This window comes from Clarias gariepinus, chromosome 4 (assembly GCF_024256425.1).
Source record: "Clarias gariepinus isolate MV-2021 ecotype Netherlands chromosome 4, CGAR_prim_01v2, whole genome shotgun sequence".
Classification (NCBI taxonomy): domain Eukaryota; kingdom Metazoa; phylum Chordata; class Actinopteri; order Siluriformes; family Clariidae; genus Clarias; species Clarias gariepinus.
Genome location: NC_071103.1, coordinates 37,441,151 through 37,459,119, shown reverse-complemented (window position 1 = coordinate 37,459,119; position 17,969 = coordinate 37,441,151). Strand labels below are relative to the sequence as shown.

At 34.7% G+C, this 17,969-nt stretch overlaps 1 protein-coding gene across 1 annotated transcript in view; it reads left to right on the top strand.

Annotated features, from left to right (window-relative positions):
- The first annotated feature begins 677 nt into the window (after window positions 1-677).
- Window positions 678-17,969, top strand: part of apbb1ip (amyloid beta (A4) precursor protein-binding, family B, member 1 interacting protein) — a 47,047-nt gene continuing 29,755 nt past the window's right edge. The window contains exons 1-2 of the mRNA XM_053494324.1: window positions 678-881; window positions 15,138-15,197. Of these exons, the coding sequence (XP_053350299.1) occupies window positions 15,138-15,197 (60 nt within the window). The 5' untranslated portion in view covers window positions 678-881. The remainder of the gene's footprint in view (window positions 882-15,137; window positions 15,198-17,969) is intronic.

The following is a 17,969-nucleotide window of genomic DNA, read 5'->3' as shown; positions in this document are numbered from 1 at the left end:
TTTAACCACAAAAAAAACAGACAACACTGTTAAAAAACTTTTTTAAGATTAAAAAAATAATCCAACAGAACAATCTGTATTCTACATCTACATCAAACTAATTAGAATGATTCGAATAACTCGTTATGCAAATTTTGGCTCATACACAAAAGCACAATATATAAACACAAGTTTTTTTTTTCCTATATGAATTGTGAGACAAAAAAAAGTTTTTTTATTTCACTTTAGATAATTAAGTCCATTGGATAAAATCATGTCCAACAGATAGAAACTTTTATATAAATATTATATTTCTGTACATTTAAACAATTTTTTACATACTTCTTTATATTTGACGTATTATTGAGTAGCCACCGTTTCCATCTTTGTGTATTCACACTGCTATTTTCAGTGGGTGTCTTCACACCCACACACACACACACACACACACACCATAAAATTCATTACCATTCATAATGAATGTCTGTCTATTACATGCCCGGGTTCATTATTAAACATTGTTATAATGTTACAGGGTGACTCTACATGCAGTCCCTTTAGTGCATCATTGAGCAATATGTGTCTTAGTGGTATGTTAGTGGTGTGTGTGTGTGTGCGTGTGTGTGTGTGGGTCTAATCTTTCCCTAACAGTGGAATGTACTTAACAGGTCTGGACCTGAACTTCCGCATAGAGCAGGAAGTTAAGAAACTGACAGCGAGTCAACCCTGCAGCCGCCCTCGAGCTCCACGCACCCATCTGCATGAGCGGGTGTTGATCGTAAGGTGGGGGATAAAAAAGAAGTAGAAGAAAAGCAGTTGGACAAAAGGAAAGTTGTTTCACTGAACAAAACGTTTATCTATGAAACTCTTATTTACTGACTGACTCCAGGATCACGTCAAAGGTAAGACCTGCCCTTTGTAGTGTCTGTAGTAGTCGTGTGCGATAGCTGTAGTGCTTATGATAGCTGTGTAACGGTATTCACGTTCACAAGACCTCCTCTCTCTGTTCACTTTACCAGAGTAGATTTTCTCAGTACCTGTTAGAGATTTCTTATCGGCTCACCTGAATCAAGGTTCAACGTTTATTACGTTGTAAATATTTTTTATAAAAATTTTATGTTGACTTAGTAGGCAGAGTCGGGTTATTTCTAGATTCCACCCAGATTTCTCAACTGCATAGGATGTGGTTTTTGTTTAAAAAAAAACAACACACAAACAAACAAAAAAAAAAGTAAAATAATAAAATAAAGATAAAGAATAAATCAGGCCAAAAAATAATAACAACATGATAGACGGTCAGTCTGCCTAGGATGTAGTTTTTGTCTTATAAAACACACACACACACACACACACACACACACACACACACACACACACACACACAATATGAAAGATAAATTACATTAAAAACAATAAGAATGATAAATGAGACCAAAAAATAGCATAATAGATATGCAGTGTGAATGAACACGTGTGTGTGTGTGTGTGTGTGTGTGTGCGCGCGCGCAAGAGTGAGGTGGGGTGTAATGTATTTTTACAGGAAAATGGTACCTCAGACATCTTATGCATATCACACACACACACACACACACACACACACACACACACACACACACATTGTATTAAGTTTTATACACCAGAGATCTGCTCCATGTATATAAGGGTAGTGAGGTGGTGTGTAATGTATTTTTAAAAGAAAATAGTAACTACTGGTGCAGACATCTTATGCATATCACGCACACACATACTGTATACACACACACACACACACACATTGTTTTATGTGTAATACCAGATCTAGGAACGTTGTTATGGTAATAACTGACCTGGGATCTGCTCTATGTATTTAAGAGTGCAGTGTACATACTGTAGGGTTGTTATTGCAATAGCCAGATCTGCTCTATATCTACAGTTGCGCAGGGTGGTTTCTGTTTTAATTGATTTGGAATCTGTTCTGTGTGTAACTGACAGTGTGTGCAGGGCTGCTGTTGTAATAATTAGTCTCAGATCTGCTCCATGTACGTAAGTGTTGGGTATAAATAGGGTTGATATTGTAACAACTGATCTGAGATCTGCTCTGTTTTACAGTATATCGAGTTTGTTATTGTATAACTGATCTGTTTTGTGTGTCTATATATATATATATATGCATATAGACTGTGTTCTGTCCCAGCACTTAGGTGGTGAAATAAACTTCCTCTAGATGTCCGTATAGCCGTGTCACTGGCATTCTTTGAATGACGTCTAAAGACCTATCTGTTTTTATTTAATTTTTTTTTAGGTATTTGGGTTAATACCCATAACGAATGATAAAATAAATAAATAAACAAACAAACAGTGTCGGTACTTCTAGTTGGTAACATAGTGAACCCCTGCAAGAATATATTTATTCTTTATACATTTATTCATCTGCCAAATGCTGTAAATTTAAATGTTAATTGTACAGTGTTTATAAGTGTAATATATGTTATTTATGGATATTATTTACAGCAGATCTGGATAAGGTTGTCTGCTACATTGTTAATATAATAACTGACCTGGGATCTGTTCTGTGCATATATAACTAAAGCTTAAATGGGGTTGTTATTATAATAACTGATTTCTGTAAATATAGATGTGCTGTGTATATAGGGTTGTTACTGTAATAAACTGACCTGAGACCTGCTGTATAAGACAGCCGCACACAGATTCTGACAATAATCATGGTGAACAGATGTGAGTGTATCATGGCAGGACTATAAGTAAGAAGCGATAATAAACGCAAATGATGTTGAATACGCTACGCCAGATAAAAAGGATTTCTTTCTTTTTTTCCTTTTTTTTAAAAAAGAGAGAAAAGAAACTGTTGCTTGGCAGTTCACCCTCAGCCAATCATCAAACTAATCATTATCATTAAGCAAGAATAACAAACACTTCTCAGTTGCCACCACACCCAGGCAGGCTTTAGTCCAAAGTTCACACCAGAGTAAGACCACAACGGCTGCGTGTTAGTATGTTGGTATGATAAACAGACATGCGCCATACTTTAGCTCAAGACAAGATGGTTAAACTGTTTGAAATGGCCTTGGAGTATGAAGCAGAAACCAGTCTGCCATCTGGAAACAGATTTATTCTGATGAAAAGTTATTTTTTAAGCAATTGTGGCTAAAGTAATTACTGTACTGCTGCAGTAAAGAGAACTCAGCAGTGACTCAGAGTCATCTACAATACAATATTTCACGCCCATATGTACAGTAAAATATTTGCGACAGAAGATTAACCAGCATGTCCTAGTCCTGGTTCTAGTCCTAAACCCCTACAGCAGTGTGTTTTCAGCATTCAGTAACAATTATAGGACACATTCCAAAAACAAATCCATAAATTGTGACGAATAAGGCTAGACATAAGTAGGACTAAGTGGGAGAAAAGTTATGGCACCCTGCGAAAGAAGGAAGCAGTAGAATGCGTCTGCGGTTGTTTTTTTAGCTCTGTTTTGTGGGCACGGCTAGATGTAAATGCGGCATGCTTGGTAATTTGCACTGAATCAGCATTTATTAACAAGCACATGGGGCTATAAGGAAACACACCGTTTCTGAAACGTCATAACTCTGGGGCGAATTTATTATTAAGTTAGACAGGAGATGAAGGTGCCCCATCTCTAAAGAGTTCTTCGAGTGGTTAATGGCACTAAAACACTTTTTTTGTAAAAGGGAAACTCTTTGTGGTAGTGTTGTTATTGCTGCTGGGTAAACCCTTGAAGAAACCTACAACTAAGGATTTCCTTCCACAAAAGTTTCTAGACAGTTAATTGGAGGGTTAATTGTTAAGTCTTTAAAGAACCTTCTATGTTTTTCTAAGTTCTCTGTTGACCTATTTAAGAGTTTCCTGCAATAGCAACAAACATAGAGTAAAGGTTTTACCTTTTATAAAGAGTTCTTGAAGGGTCATTTGGGTTCTAATGGTTTTGGTGCTTTTAAGACTCTTTTATAAAAAGGAACCCATTGTTGGAAGAATCTAAGTACACCATTTAGGGGGTCCCTCAACAACATCAACTACTGGTTAGGGACAAAAGGCCTTCTCTGAATAGTTTTCTCTCTGTAGAACATTTTTAATAAGGCTCATACAGTAGGTTCTACGTACTGTAGACCCTCTGAGCATTTTTCCTAGCAAAAAGCGAACAGTAAAGATTTCAGCTCATAGAAACAGCGCTTAAATAGGTTTTCGGATAGTTATTGCTTTTCTTAAGAACCTCTTCTAAAAGAAAAACGCTTTCTTTGATTTAGAGTTCTACATATAGACCACTTAGCCTGCTGTAGGCTGTGGCTCGGTTCACACTATGCCGTGTGCTGTAGATCAGACTGGTTGATGCATTTACTTGCAGTCAGATTGCTTCATTTCCTGTGTCTATGGCAGGGTTCGTGTGTGTGTGTGCATGCCGGGCCCGCTTAGGGGTGTGGTTTGAGGGTATCTGAACACATCAGCTGTATCAGCTCACTTTCGAAATGAGCGATCATCCACACAACCTCTGTCCATCTGCTCGACACCTACCGCAATAGCTGCAAGCTCAAACCACAGCGCTTCGGCAGGTGACATGATTCCGAATCTATGCCGGAATAAACCACCAGAGGCGCTTCGTGGAGTCATAACCAGGGGTGGAAGAAGTACTAAAATTAGTTTATGTAAAAGGAAAATGTACAGTAGCTGGTGCTGAAACTTTGTATGCAAATAAGTTAAAAACATCTAGCTTAAAAATTAAGCAGTAAAGTGAAAGTCAAAAGAGTTTCTACATAAAAAAAGTGCAAGATAACTATACTTCCAACTGTAAACTCAAAAAGGGGGTTGACATGATCCTTAATAGTTATTTGTTACACTGATTAATGTGATCATATGCTTTAAACATAAAATGTATGCAAGGTTTTTTAAAAAAAACAATTTGATTAATTTTTTTTTTTTTTTTTTTTTTTAAAGACAGTTGTGTAATTGGTGTGATAGTGTTCAAGTTCCAAGTTTCATGCACAAATACAGTTAGCTATTACTCAATAGAAGACTAGAATACCTGATCCCTGAGTTCAACTGTTCACTGAACCATATCTGAGCACAGTGTAGCGTGATCACACCAGTCAAATGATCTGGACTTAGCACAAGCCATCAGACTGCTCAACATCCAGGGACTGGAGTGAGACACGCACACACACGGACACATGCACACATACAAAAACTCACACTAAACTGGACACCAAATCCATTAAAGTACTTTAAAGATCTCCATTAGCAAGTCAGGTTTACGTTTATCACATTTATGACCAATGTTGCATTATCTTGTTTTACCCAAATCCAATTTTTGTACTAGTCGGCGCTGCACTGTTGTTAACTCAGACCATCATCTTTCACATTGTCTTGTGTTTTGATAGATTACACTAATGCACCTTATGTAATTTAGGGTTCTTAGTATTTTTTTGATTACATGTAGTCTTGCATAGTTCTGTGTTGATTTATGTAGTACCATGACTCCATGTAGGGTTGTTTTGTTGAGGAAATCCTTTAAGTATCTAGGTGGGACCCCAGAAAAAAAAAGGTGGGTTCGCTTTGGCGCAATGTTGATTCATTTCACAGTGTACTGTACTGATGTATACTTCAACTTTAAAAATGCACTTTGGCACAGTAGGGTTCATCTGGTGGTACACCTAAAGCTGTTCAAATGTTACACTCATCTCAAATTATTAATTTAGATAAAATGTAGGGTGGCAAAGCATTTGGGTCATTGATAACATGTCCAGTCTGAGCAGGGAAGCATTTCCGAAGTCCCGCCCAAGCTGGAATTTGTTTAAAATATCAATGAAGGAAGTTGGTTAAAATGGTGTTGGAGTGCTGTTCAGAAGGTCCCATGTTGGAACCCCAGCACCACCAACCTGCCACTGTTGAGCTTTCGAGCAAGGTCCCTTAACATGGTCCAGACATATGTATATTCATATATATATATATATATATATATATATATATATATATATATATATATATATATATATATATACAACGTTTCTAACAACGTTTCTAATGTAAAGGATTTGCTTGGTTGGGAAAAGAAGAGGTTTGGTTATTGGTTTGTCAATCTCAAAAAGTGTTTGCTAAAGTGTTTGTTGAGATACTTTCTTTTTTTGGAAATAGTTTCTAAAGGGTTCTATAGACACAAGAACAACCAAAGAGCTTTCATTTCAATAAAAGCATTACAAAAAGTTGCATTGCATAATTAATGCTTTTAGCTTTTTTTCCTCTATATTTTTCCAAAAGGGAACTCATATTTTGTTGGGTCCTACCTACTATAAATACTTTAAGGATTTCCTCAACAACCCTACAATAAAGGTTTTACATCTTTTGCTTTTTCTAGAGACCTCCTATATTTCACAACACATGCTGCAACAAACTGCTGTAATCATACAGTCTATAAACATCTTTATCCAAAAGATTTGTTCTGCGCATCAGATTAAGCTCCGTCCCTTAATATGCAACGCAAATAATCACAATTTAAAATCCATAAAAAGGAATATGTAACAAATAACAGTATATATTATCTGTGTTATGGGAGAAACAAGGGCATTGTTGTATTTCTCATTTTACACTCTTATGCGAACAAGTCAGAAGTGCTTAGTATTTTTGCCTGCTTCCTGTTGGAAACTTTACTGATGCTTTCAAAACTGAGTTAGAGGAAGCTGCTTTAACCACTTCCTCTAGTTAGAAACACATCAACGCTCCACCCGAGGGCCTGATCTTCAAAATCATCTTACAATATAGGACACAGGTGCTGCAGATTATAGAAAGAAAGAAAGAAAGAAAGAAAGAAAGAAAGAAAGACAAATCTAAACAAAAAAGGCATCTTTCTGAGGTCAGTCTTACATCAAAATGTAAAAATTAGAGGATTTTTTTTTTTTTTTTTACAAAAAAACAAACCAGAATCTCAACACCAAATCAGCAATCACTAAATCAAAACCAAAACAAAACAGCACATCTGAAAACACAATGGCAACCGGACATTTTCATTATCAATAACGTGCAATCAGCCATTTATTTATTCATTTATTCATTTATTTGTTTGGTTTGTTTTATTTTTTTCTGATTAAATACATTTTAAATACAGATATTATCCAAATCCCCGAAAATAATAATAATAAAAAAAAAAACAGAAAACAAAAAAGAAATTTACTTGGTTTTTAATTTACACATTTAATACCTTGTCAATTAATTTGTTTGTTGTTACTTTTGGCAGTAGTTTAAGGTGTTTATTTTGCTTTTTTTTTTTTTGTTTTGACCAGAACAAAGGCGTAACTGGACGAAAAACCGCTAGAAACAGAAGTGTCCAGGTCGATGAATGAGAACATACACTGAGACATTATAAGCCTTAACAAACCTATCTCCTAGACAGGGGCTCAGGGTTCGATGCCTGAGATCATTTATTTCACATTTCTAGCTTTTTTTTTTTTCCACATTCAGCTCATATTGTGTGTAATCAGGCAAATAAGGTGCCTGGATATTAACAAAACAAAATCACTGAACGTTCTTCTCAAGCTTTGGAAAATAGAAATCAAGCTGTTGTATGCAGTGAAGATTCTGCACAGAGCACTGAGTCTTTGAAATGCATGCGTTAGTTTGATCAGAGTTTTATAGTGGTGTTGTATCGTGCAAAACAACTCTGAATCAGTTTCTCTCACTCTTGCTTGGTCACTCACTCGCTGTGTAGTCATACTGTATGTGCGTGTGATGCATCTAGATATTAAAGATGTGTAATAAAACCAGTTCTTACCGCTAACATTTATAGCAGATTGTCATCTGCTCGTAGTTTTCTTATCAGATTGTGATCTTGGGAAACCTGTGTACACTGATGGCTGATTATTTTTCTGCTCAGTGGGGCAGATATATTGACTCCATCACTCCATCAGCAACTGTGACATCCATATACAGTTTCAATCAATACTGCCTTTCTGGTATCTGTTAGCTATTTCCCCACATCATCCTTGTTTAAGTCCTTATATTATTGTTCCTTTTAAACGAGATAAAAAGTTCAAAGATGAAGGGCTTGTTTTTGGTGTTCTGCTGTTGCCTGTTCTGATTGGTTGTTGTGTCTCTGTGTTTTGTGTTTCTGATTCATTGTTGCCTGTTCTGATTTGCTGTTCTGTTTTTGCTTTGTATATGTTTTTCCACTTTACTACACTATATGGTTAAATGGACGCCTGGTCATCACACTCATATGTTACTTCCCAAACCATTACCATAAAGTTAAAAAGGGAAGTGGTGGCTCATGTGGCTAAGACTGATTTGGGGATCTGAGGATCCAGGTTTGTGCCACACTGGGGAACACGTGGTTGCCACACCCTATGTTACACAGCCACTGCATGCAATGCCGGTCCCAAGTCCGGATCAAATGGAAGGGATGTGTTAGAAAGCGCATCCAGCGTAAAACATGTGTTAAAAGCACACAGTTATACAGAATGTCTTTGGATACTGAATCTTTGCAGTTTCCCTTCACTGGAACTCAGAAACCCCAAACATGTTCCAGAATGATGATGCCCCTGTGCACAAAGTGAGCTCCATGAAGACATGGTGTGTACAAAGTCCTGACTGAACTCGACCTCACTGAACACCTTTGGGATGAACTGGAACTGGAGACTCCTTAACATTTTAAAATCTGTGACTGACCTCACTAACGCTCTTACAACTGAATGAACACAAATCCCAAACTCTACAGCTCCAAAACGATGTTTTAAAATATATACAGAATTAAAAAAGGTATAAGTGGATGGAAAACTGCTAAAAACGTGTCCAGGGAATGTATATATATATATATATTGGAATATTATAAGCTTAACAAATATATCTCCTATCAAGCTGTTGTACGCCCTACAAGCACAAAAAAAAATTAAGGCCTCGACTGAACTCGACCTAAATAACACCTTTAAGATAAACTGGAAATGGAGAATCCCTAACATCGGTGACTGACCTCACTAATGCTCTTGCAATCAAATGAATGAATGAGTTATATAGTTTAATTTTAAGTCAATGTTTTACATTTATGCATTATCTAGAGCGACTTACATTTATATCTCATTACCCATCTTAGCAGTTGAGGGTTAAGGGCCTTGCTCAAGGGCCCAACAGTGGCAACTTGGTGGTTGTGGGGTTCGAATCGTAGTCCAATGCCTTAACCACTGAGCTACCCCTGGCCTCTGTTTTCTCTATGTACCTAATTTTGTTTATTGATAGATGGTTAATGGGTCGAATTCTGTTTCATGAGAAGATATAGATACCTCTGAGATGTTCTCCATTGTACTGTATCCATTTCCAAGTGATATTTGGTTTAGGGAAGTCCAGATCTCGCAGACAACAAAGGATCAACAGAAAGCATTGTGTAAGCAATTGATAATTAACAAAGACATGGCTGACATTTTATTTCCTCTTATAAGAGGATCCTACGTCCAGACCAAACTTAGTTTAGTGAGTCAGTGAACTGTTTTCCACTGTAACCATTCTGTTGCTCAGACATTTAGACGGGATGTACAAAAGTGTGAGTCATACACCGACTGACCTAATTTTATTCCCTGTTTAGAAAAGCTTTTAAGCCAAAAGGATAAAAAAGCAAGACTAAAATGTACTGTTGATCTTTGCACATTTATTAATAGGGTGAGGAATAAGTCAGTGTAAAAGTAGAGTTACCAAAATAACACTATATATATATATATATATATATACATTTTTTGGGGAAAAAAGTACAGCATGTCACATTTATTTATAATTATAGATATTTATAAAGATATCCTCATTGTAAACTTCCCTTATCAAAACTTATATGACTTTAAGTGTATCATAACAGCAACAGAGTGATGGTCAGGCGTACACAAAACTTTTTAGTTACCAAAAAAGCTCTTGCCTTATATAAGCTTTTTACTACAGCATCAATTGTACACAAAAAAAAAAGCAAATTCATGTATAATCGTGAATTGCAGCACCACTAGTTGCATATAAAACATTAATCACTAGCACTGTGGTATAACTGTTCAGTATAATAAATTATACAAGGACGTTCAGATCAAACTGGGATTTAGGATGAAACATCATAAATGAAGGCATAGAAGCGATTGACATTTAGAGAAGACTTCGACCACACATTACGCTGATGAGACTCGCTAAAAGAAAAGAAGGCCATATATCCGTAAATAATCCGTGATAATCCCAGCTGAGGTGACTCTGAGCTGACTCCAGTCGTTCCCGTAAACACTCTGTAGGAACTGTACACACAGTCATTCACCAACACTAAGGCTAGGAGTTATTGCCCCAACCCCTTGCCTACAGTCCTGACCTCACTCCAATCCTTTTCCACATCTTTGGGCCTTTAAAGGAGTTCCTGGGAGGCCGGCGTATCAGACATGAAGCTGGCAGTCTGATCATAACCCCAGCCAAGTGAGAAAACTTTTCTACCTTGATGGCGTCCAAGCGCTGGTGAATTACTGGGACAAGATAGGTGCATTAGTGTAACAGGAGATTATATAGAGATAATAAACCACGTTTTTACTCTTATACAGTAACTCTCTCCTGTTATTCTGTACAATCAAAAGTCCCGGTTTGACTTAAACGTCCCTTATATTTAAAATTGCATTCTCTCTTATGTAAAAATGCACTTTTCTCAAGAATGACTTGAACTTAATTAATGTGTAATTTAACGCATTTCAAGCGAAAAAAAAAAAGTGCAAAAGTCAGGGCAGGGTTAACACAAATCACTTTAACTAATCACATTTTCACATTAATCACGTTTGCATCTAATAAATCTAATCAATAAAGCAATAATAATCTGATTGAAAAAAATTAACGACATGTAGTTATAGTTTTTCTTTTTTTCGTTAGAAGAGGTTAATTTAACATTTATAGAAGAAGGCTCAACTGTCAGTACTTCAAAATAGCCATGTGGTTTTGAAAAGGAAATTATCTGCATCAGGAAATCTTTAGGACAGATGGGTTTGTGCTTTCCGGCTTCTTAGTAAGAGCTCAGACAAGCTGTGGTTTTGGAGAGAGAGAGAGAGAGAGAGAGAGAGAGAGAGAGAGTGAGGGAATGACAGTTTGTCTCTGCTATAAAATAAAATGATTTATTACTTACTTAAATTATTTGTTATTACTTACTCAATATCATACATTAGACAAGATTTACAGGTTGTGTAAAATATGTACATGCTACTTTACCAGGACTCTTTCTGAAGTCTGAACTTCAAAATAAACAAAAATAAGTCAATCTTTTAAAGATTTCTTTCAGGTAAAATAATTTATGGTATTACGTCCCTACAGAAACAACCAATAAATGCGAATGCCAATTTAAATTAACCCACTTTATTGGGAATTTAATAAACCAGGCCCTGAGTATCATGTATCATTTGTTTTTATTATAAAAGTAATTTAAAAAAATAAGGGAAAATAATTTGTTTTGGCAGTAATTATTTAGTACGTTTTAGTTAGTTTTATAGTAACGCTAAACTAACATAACAATAAAGGAGAATTGATTGTTTTCTGATTTTGGATTTTGTGCTCAAATCAAAAATAAAGAAAAAAATGGGTATACAGTATTTAATATTTACATGTTTAAAAAACACACCCTTAAAAAGGGCAAGTAATTAACCATGCTTTCAGGAACAGATGTTGTTTAAATGTACGTAGTTCATATAAATAAAATAAAAAAGATATTTAATAAATAAATAAATGTTTTTTTTTTAAATACATAAAAAATAAATGGAATGTGAGGGCGTGTGTTTGTTTTGCCACTTTTTTGATTTGTGCACAAAATCGGAAATTAGAAAAAAAAATTATTTTAGTTTTAGAAATTTATTTTAGTTTCTGTGTCTGCTGATTTATTCGAATATAAACAAAGAAATAAACTTTTTTATCTGTTAGAATGGATTAAAACATCAATGTTTGTCACAAATCACGAAATGTATTATAGTTTATTATAAACAACAAGAACTATTTTTTTAGATTTGCTTCAGTCATGGCTTTGGTTTTTGTTAGAAAGATTAGAAAGATTTACTGTACACACTGTCCGGCTCTACTACAGTATAAAGCTGGGAAGCACTAATAGTGTTTAATTCAGTGAGCCAAAACAGGGATTATATAGTTACAGTTTAATGCTTGAACAATTTTTCAACTATTTTTTTTTAATTAAAGAATCCTATACAGTTAAGTTGTTTTTTTTCTTAATAATTAAGCTCCGCCCTGCACATGGTGGCCTACTACAGCTACTTGTAATTTTTTTTGTCATCCAAAAACAGACTTCTACAATATGTATTTCTTTTTTATTATTTGAGATGCATGATTTTATTTTAGAGACCATTGGGGCAGGTTTAATGCAGCTCTATTTAAAACACATAATCTGTTTATTCCATATAACATTTTTCCATAGAACATTAAGTTCCTCAAAGTGTGTGTTAATGCTCCAGCTTAAATACTCGTCAGGGAATGTTTTACCTCATACCTCAGACTCTTCTATTTCACTCCTCCTCCTACGAATGCACCATTTCAATGTCTATGTAAATGAGCGCCTGCTGAGCCACGCCCATGCAGAGGACAGCAGAGCTGAGCAGCAAGCCAGGGCTCTTCTTATATGAGGTCATATATATATATATATATATATATATATATATATATTAAAAAAATCTAATTAGCTTGTTTAAATCCTAGGGTTGCATCTAAATGTCTAAAAATATTTTTAAAAATATGATTTTGTTTAGTGTGAACCTAATAAACAAAATAATGAACATTCCGGAATAAAATACATTCACTTTAAGTTGACCAACAGTAAAGAAAACATCTTATAATAAAAATATATTCATGTTATCTTGAATTTGAGTTATATTTAATATATATATATCACTGAAACTGTGTTAAATATAACGTTTTCATGACTTTTTATAATATGCAAATCCTAACTTCAATCAAGATTGTTTTTGCATCAAAATTTAGTTAGAGGTTTATAGTATGTTTGTCTCCACTTGAAGCTCAAACATAGTCTGACTGTTGCATTGCGTTCTTGTAGATCAGTGCACAGAGTTGATAATGCAGAGACAAACGAAGTCTCTAAAGTAGATTAGATAAGAGTCTTATCTTTGTCATAGTCTGATATTAGATGTTACAGGTTAAAAGGTGAGAAGCCGCAAAGTATCAGTTTTCATTCTTCATGTAGAGCGTCATGTAGATTATTTTTTCATCCCATTTTACTTAACTCCCCTGAACTAATAGTGTGGAGGAGTGCATAAATACATCACTATCTGGCAGCAGTTATGCATAAAGCTCACTGTAATACATCTCCAACTGACTTGGGTCCAACATCTCTGAAGAAATTGCTAGTAGAGCTGACCAGCCTCAGGTTCTTTTTTATAAAAAGGGACAGGATGTGTTGCATGTCATAACTCAGGAGGAAACGCAAACTATAATAGATTTCAGCTTGACCACCTGGGCTTTAGCTCATTTTTCTACATTGATGTGAACGTCACACGATTAAAACAAAAAGAGGAAGAAAGAATCTATTTTACCAATCTAACTTTTTTTTTTAATTTTATTTATGTATTATTTCTTTGTAATGAAAGTTTGAATGGAAAGAATTCTCATTAAATTCTTTCCACTCAAACCTTTCGATGTTTTAGTAGCAGATCTTCTCGCAAGGCACTGCAAGTCCTGACAAAGTATACATGCCTGGAAGAGTTATGCAAAGCCAGCCCTTATCCTCACATCGGCTGTTGTGCAATTTCTAGCCATGGGCTTCATTTTTTTTTTTTTTTTTTTTTTATAAGTCTGTAGTTATAATGGAAACTACTCTGTTCTGCTTTAAAGCACAGATATCTGACTGGGAGTTAGATCTGGAGGACCAGAGAATGCTGCACAAGCTATTGAAAAACACATATAAAACATATATAAGGGGTTGCAACTGTTGTTAAGAAGTAGAAATTATTTATATTAAGGTTTTATTAGCATTAATGCTTCAATAACCTTCAACAAAATAGCTTTTAAAGGTCTCATATTTTGTTATTTCTTTAACAGGATAAAACAGAACTCAAAAAGCGTGTGTAAGTTATTGCTCCAGCTTAAATACCCCATGGGTAGTGCATTTTATTATACTTTAATCTCTCTTAATTTCAATCCTCCTCTAAACTCACCATTTCGATGTCACTGTTAATAAGCGACTACTGAGCTCGACAGAACAGCAGAGCTGAGCAGTAAGCCAGGGGAGGTGCTTTTCCTATATGAGGTCACATTGTAAAAGGAAATCTAATTTGCTCGTTTAAAAATATTTTAATGTTACCTTGATACTGACAATATGTTACATATGGGTAAATGTACCATAAAGTATTTTCTATTAAATTATTTAAATAAACCAAATATACGATTTTATCATATAAAGAATGTAAGAATTGCCTAGGTTTTATTTCTTATTTTTCCAATAACTACTAATTCTTAGCTACAGTATTTTATGTATTTCTATTTTTGTGCATTTCATGTGCATAATCATCCACAATTACAAAGTAATAACAGGTGTTTGGGGTATTTTTCTAATTAAACCATAAAGACTGAAATATGTATGCTCACCTTTCTTTTGAAAGGCTCTTAACCAGGTTGAATGGGTACATGGACTGTATACATGGACTGTATACACTATATATATATATGCAAACATGCAAAAATGTAGAACTCTCAAAGCATATTTTTATTATAATTATTTTTATAATTTGGTCATGAAAACAACCGAAAACAACCACAAAACACGTGATCATGTGTATCTAAGCTACCCTTTTTTTCTCAGTCATGTTTGTGTAGTTGATTACAAAATTCACTTTATTCATTGCCTAGGTTTTGCTGAAAAAAGCTCACTCACTTTATAATGCACAATCCCTGTGTATGCTTATTAAAAAACTGCAACACAAATAGTGGTTAAAATGCTCTGAGTTTTAAAGACTATATTAAACCTTATTAAAATATCTGTTAAAATTGTTAATATTTCAGGTTCTGATCTAATTAACTGTAACTTAAGTCGATAAACTTTGCTTGTTTTTTTAATGATGGTGGTCCTAATCTGAGACTATCCCGACTTTAGTTAGCGTTTGCTGCAGATGTTCTTGATGGATAAAACATCACAGGTTGTGGTTTCCTTTCTCTCCTAGATGGACGACATTGATGCCATGTTTACGGACATGCTGCAGGAGATGGATCTCCTCACGCAGGTAAGGCATTTTTCATTACCACTTCTTTGTTCTTTCCTTTCAAAAGACCTCGCGTCCCCGGAGCACTGCTGTGTTTTTAGTATTAAACAGGTCCGGATTCCATTTTCACCTGAATGTGAGCTAATACAAACCCACATATGGAATTCTGCTGCTTTTTCTTCTCCTCAACCCCTATTTATTGTCTCCATGTCATGTTGGATGATTTTTCATTGCCATCTGTTTCAACACTTTACCATCAGAAGTTAAAGTTGTTAGATGTGCACAGTGGAACAGAACTTACCCAGAAGGCATTGTGATTTTTTTTAACAATTCAAAGATTACAAAATAATAATAGAAATGTACAGGCAAAGTGAAGCTATGTGAAAAACTTACCCGAGAGAACTTAAAAATAATAAATATTAAAAATATAATGTTTTGTGACACTTAAATCAAATAATAAATCGGATCCGGTCATTCATACTAAATTCTCTGAACCTGACAATTCTCTGAACGCTGATATCCTGCTGCATGCGAACCATAAACATGGTAGAAAAATGTAATATGAACGTAATGCGGTCTTCTACAAGGTGAAATGGACTTACCACGGTCAGAGCCCAACGCAAAGAGGTCGCGGTGAGAGCTCTACTGACGTAGCAACACATAGTGACATCTCGGTGACATCTCAGTCAGATCGACATCCAGTCTTTACCAGCTGCGCCATGCTTGTAGTACATTAAGGAAATTCCTAAAATGTTAATTGGTCAGTGCTGTCGTTAATATCCATGTCATAACCAGGCTTTTTGTAAACATGTTTAAAAATAAGTGTGGCAGCTTCACGTCAAAGGAGACCCTATTCCCAAAGTCTGTCTGATCAGTTTCTATCTGATCTATTATACAAAGAAGTTAACATAAGATCAAAAGTTAACATAGATCAAAAATCATTTGAACTTACATTTAATAGGGACATAAAAATAATGCGGAATTGTGAATATTTGAGCCTTTTAAACATTAAATTTTTTTAATTTATAATACAATAACATCATTCAATTTGATTTAATCAAAGTCACATTGTCAAAATTATTTTAAAGTCATTATAAAGTCATTTTATATAACAATTCTTCACCATTTATTAGTAAAGTCTTTCCTAAAAAATGTTTTTTAACTACATTTAAAAAAAAATAGACCTTTATGTGTGAAAAACATCTAAAAGAGAAAACAAAACTGGAACTTAAAGAAATTCTAAAGTTCTCTTTAAAGCTAAATATAGTATGGGGGGAAAATGTAATTTCAAAAACTTATAATTTTACCATATGAAGGGATTTCCCAGACGGGCACACACACACACACACACACATATTCACACGCAATGGGCAATTTGGGAAAACCAGTTAGCCAGATCTGCACTGTGAGAAAACCAGAGTACCTGGAGGAAAATCACCAAGCATGTAAAGAACATGCAAACTCCATGCACACAGGCCCCAAGGTGGGAATAAAACCTGGACCCTGGAGGTGCAAGGTGACAGTCCTAACCTCTACATCACCATCAACACTATGACTTTCAATATAATGATATTTATCTCTGAAGTCTATCTGAATTTTAATGCCCTAAAAAGACTGATAAACAGAAGTTAACATGGAATTAAACAATAATATTTTAAAACCTTGAAAACAAAAGAACACAAAACAGATTAATGATCAATCCAGAATGGAAGAGAGATTGGTGCTTTTGCTAGCTATCTAGCTAGCTAGTTAGACAAACAGATAGATAGATAGATAGATAGATAGATAGATAGATAGATAGATAGATAGATAGATAGATAGATAGATAGATAGATAGATAGATAGATAGATAGATAGATCTATGAGTCATTTTATTTCTATGGCATGAAGGCATTAATGATTATGTTTAAAGATACAGTATCAACAGTGTTTATTTTGATGCTGCAATTTGTCCTAAAATATATGTGTACATGGCCATTAGGTAATTATATAATCATCACAATCATATACCTAGTAATAATAATAATAATAAAGTGGCATGGTGGTTTTGTCACCTTGCACCTACAGGGTCTGGGTTCGCTTCCTGCTTTCATGTGCATGGAGTTTGCATGTTCTCCCCGTGCTTGATGGGTTTCCTCCGGGTACTCCAATTTCCTCGTACAGTACAAAGACATGCAGACTAATTGGTGTTCCCAAAATTGGCAGTAGTGTGTAAATGTGTGTAAATGTGTGTGAGTGTGTGTGAGTGTGATGGATTGACAACCTGTCTAGGGTGTACCCCGTCACATGCCCTAAGCATCCTGGGAAAAGCTCCAGTTTCCTAATCCTAAATACAGGATAAAGTGGTATAGGTGATGAGTGAGTGAGTGAGTGAGTGAGTGAGTGAGTGAGTAATAATAATAATAATAATAATAATAATTATTATTATTATTATTATAATATTTATTAAAAAATAATAATAAATATTATTATTATTTTATTATTATTATTATTATTATTATTATTATTATTATTATTATTATTATTATGCCATGTAGTGTATTTTACATTTTAATATTAGCAATTTTATTACACAACACATTTGGAACTCTAACTTTTGCCATGCTCACTCACCTGACTTATTTTCCACTAACTTTAAACAGCAGCACTACAAGTTTTTTTTTCTTTTTCTTTAATCTTCAGTCTGGTCATTTTAACAAAGTCTGACATTCAGACACTGGATTTACATCAGACAGGACAAGTGGTTTATTTCTAACTCAACATATTTAATGTGTTTTAAGTTTAATCTAAAGA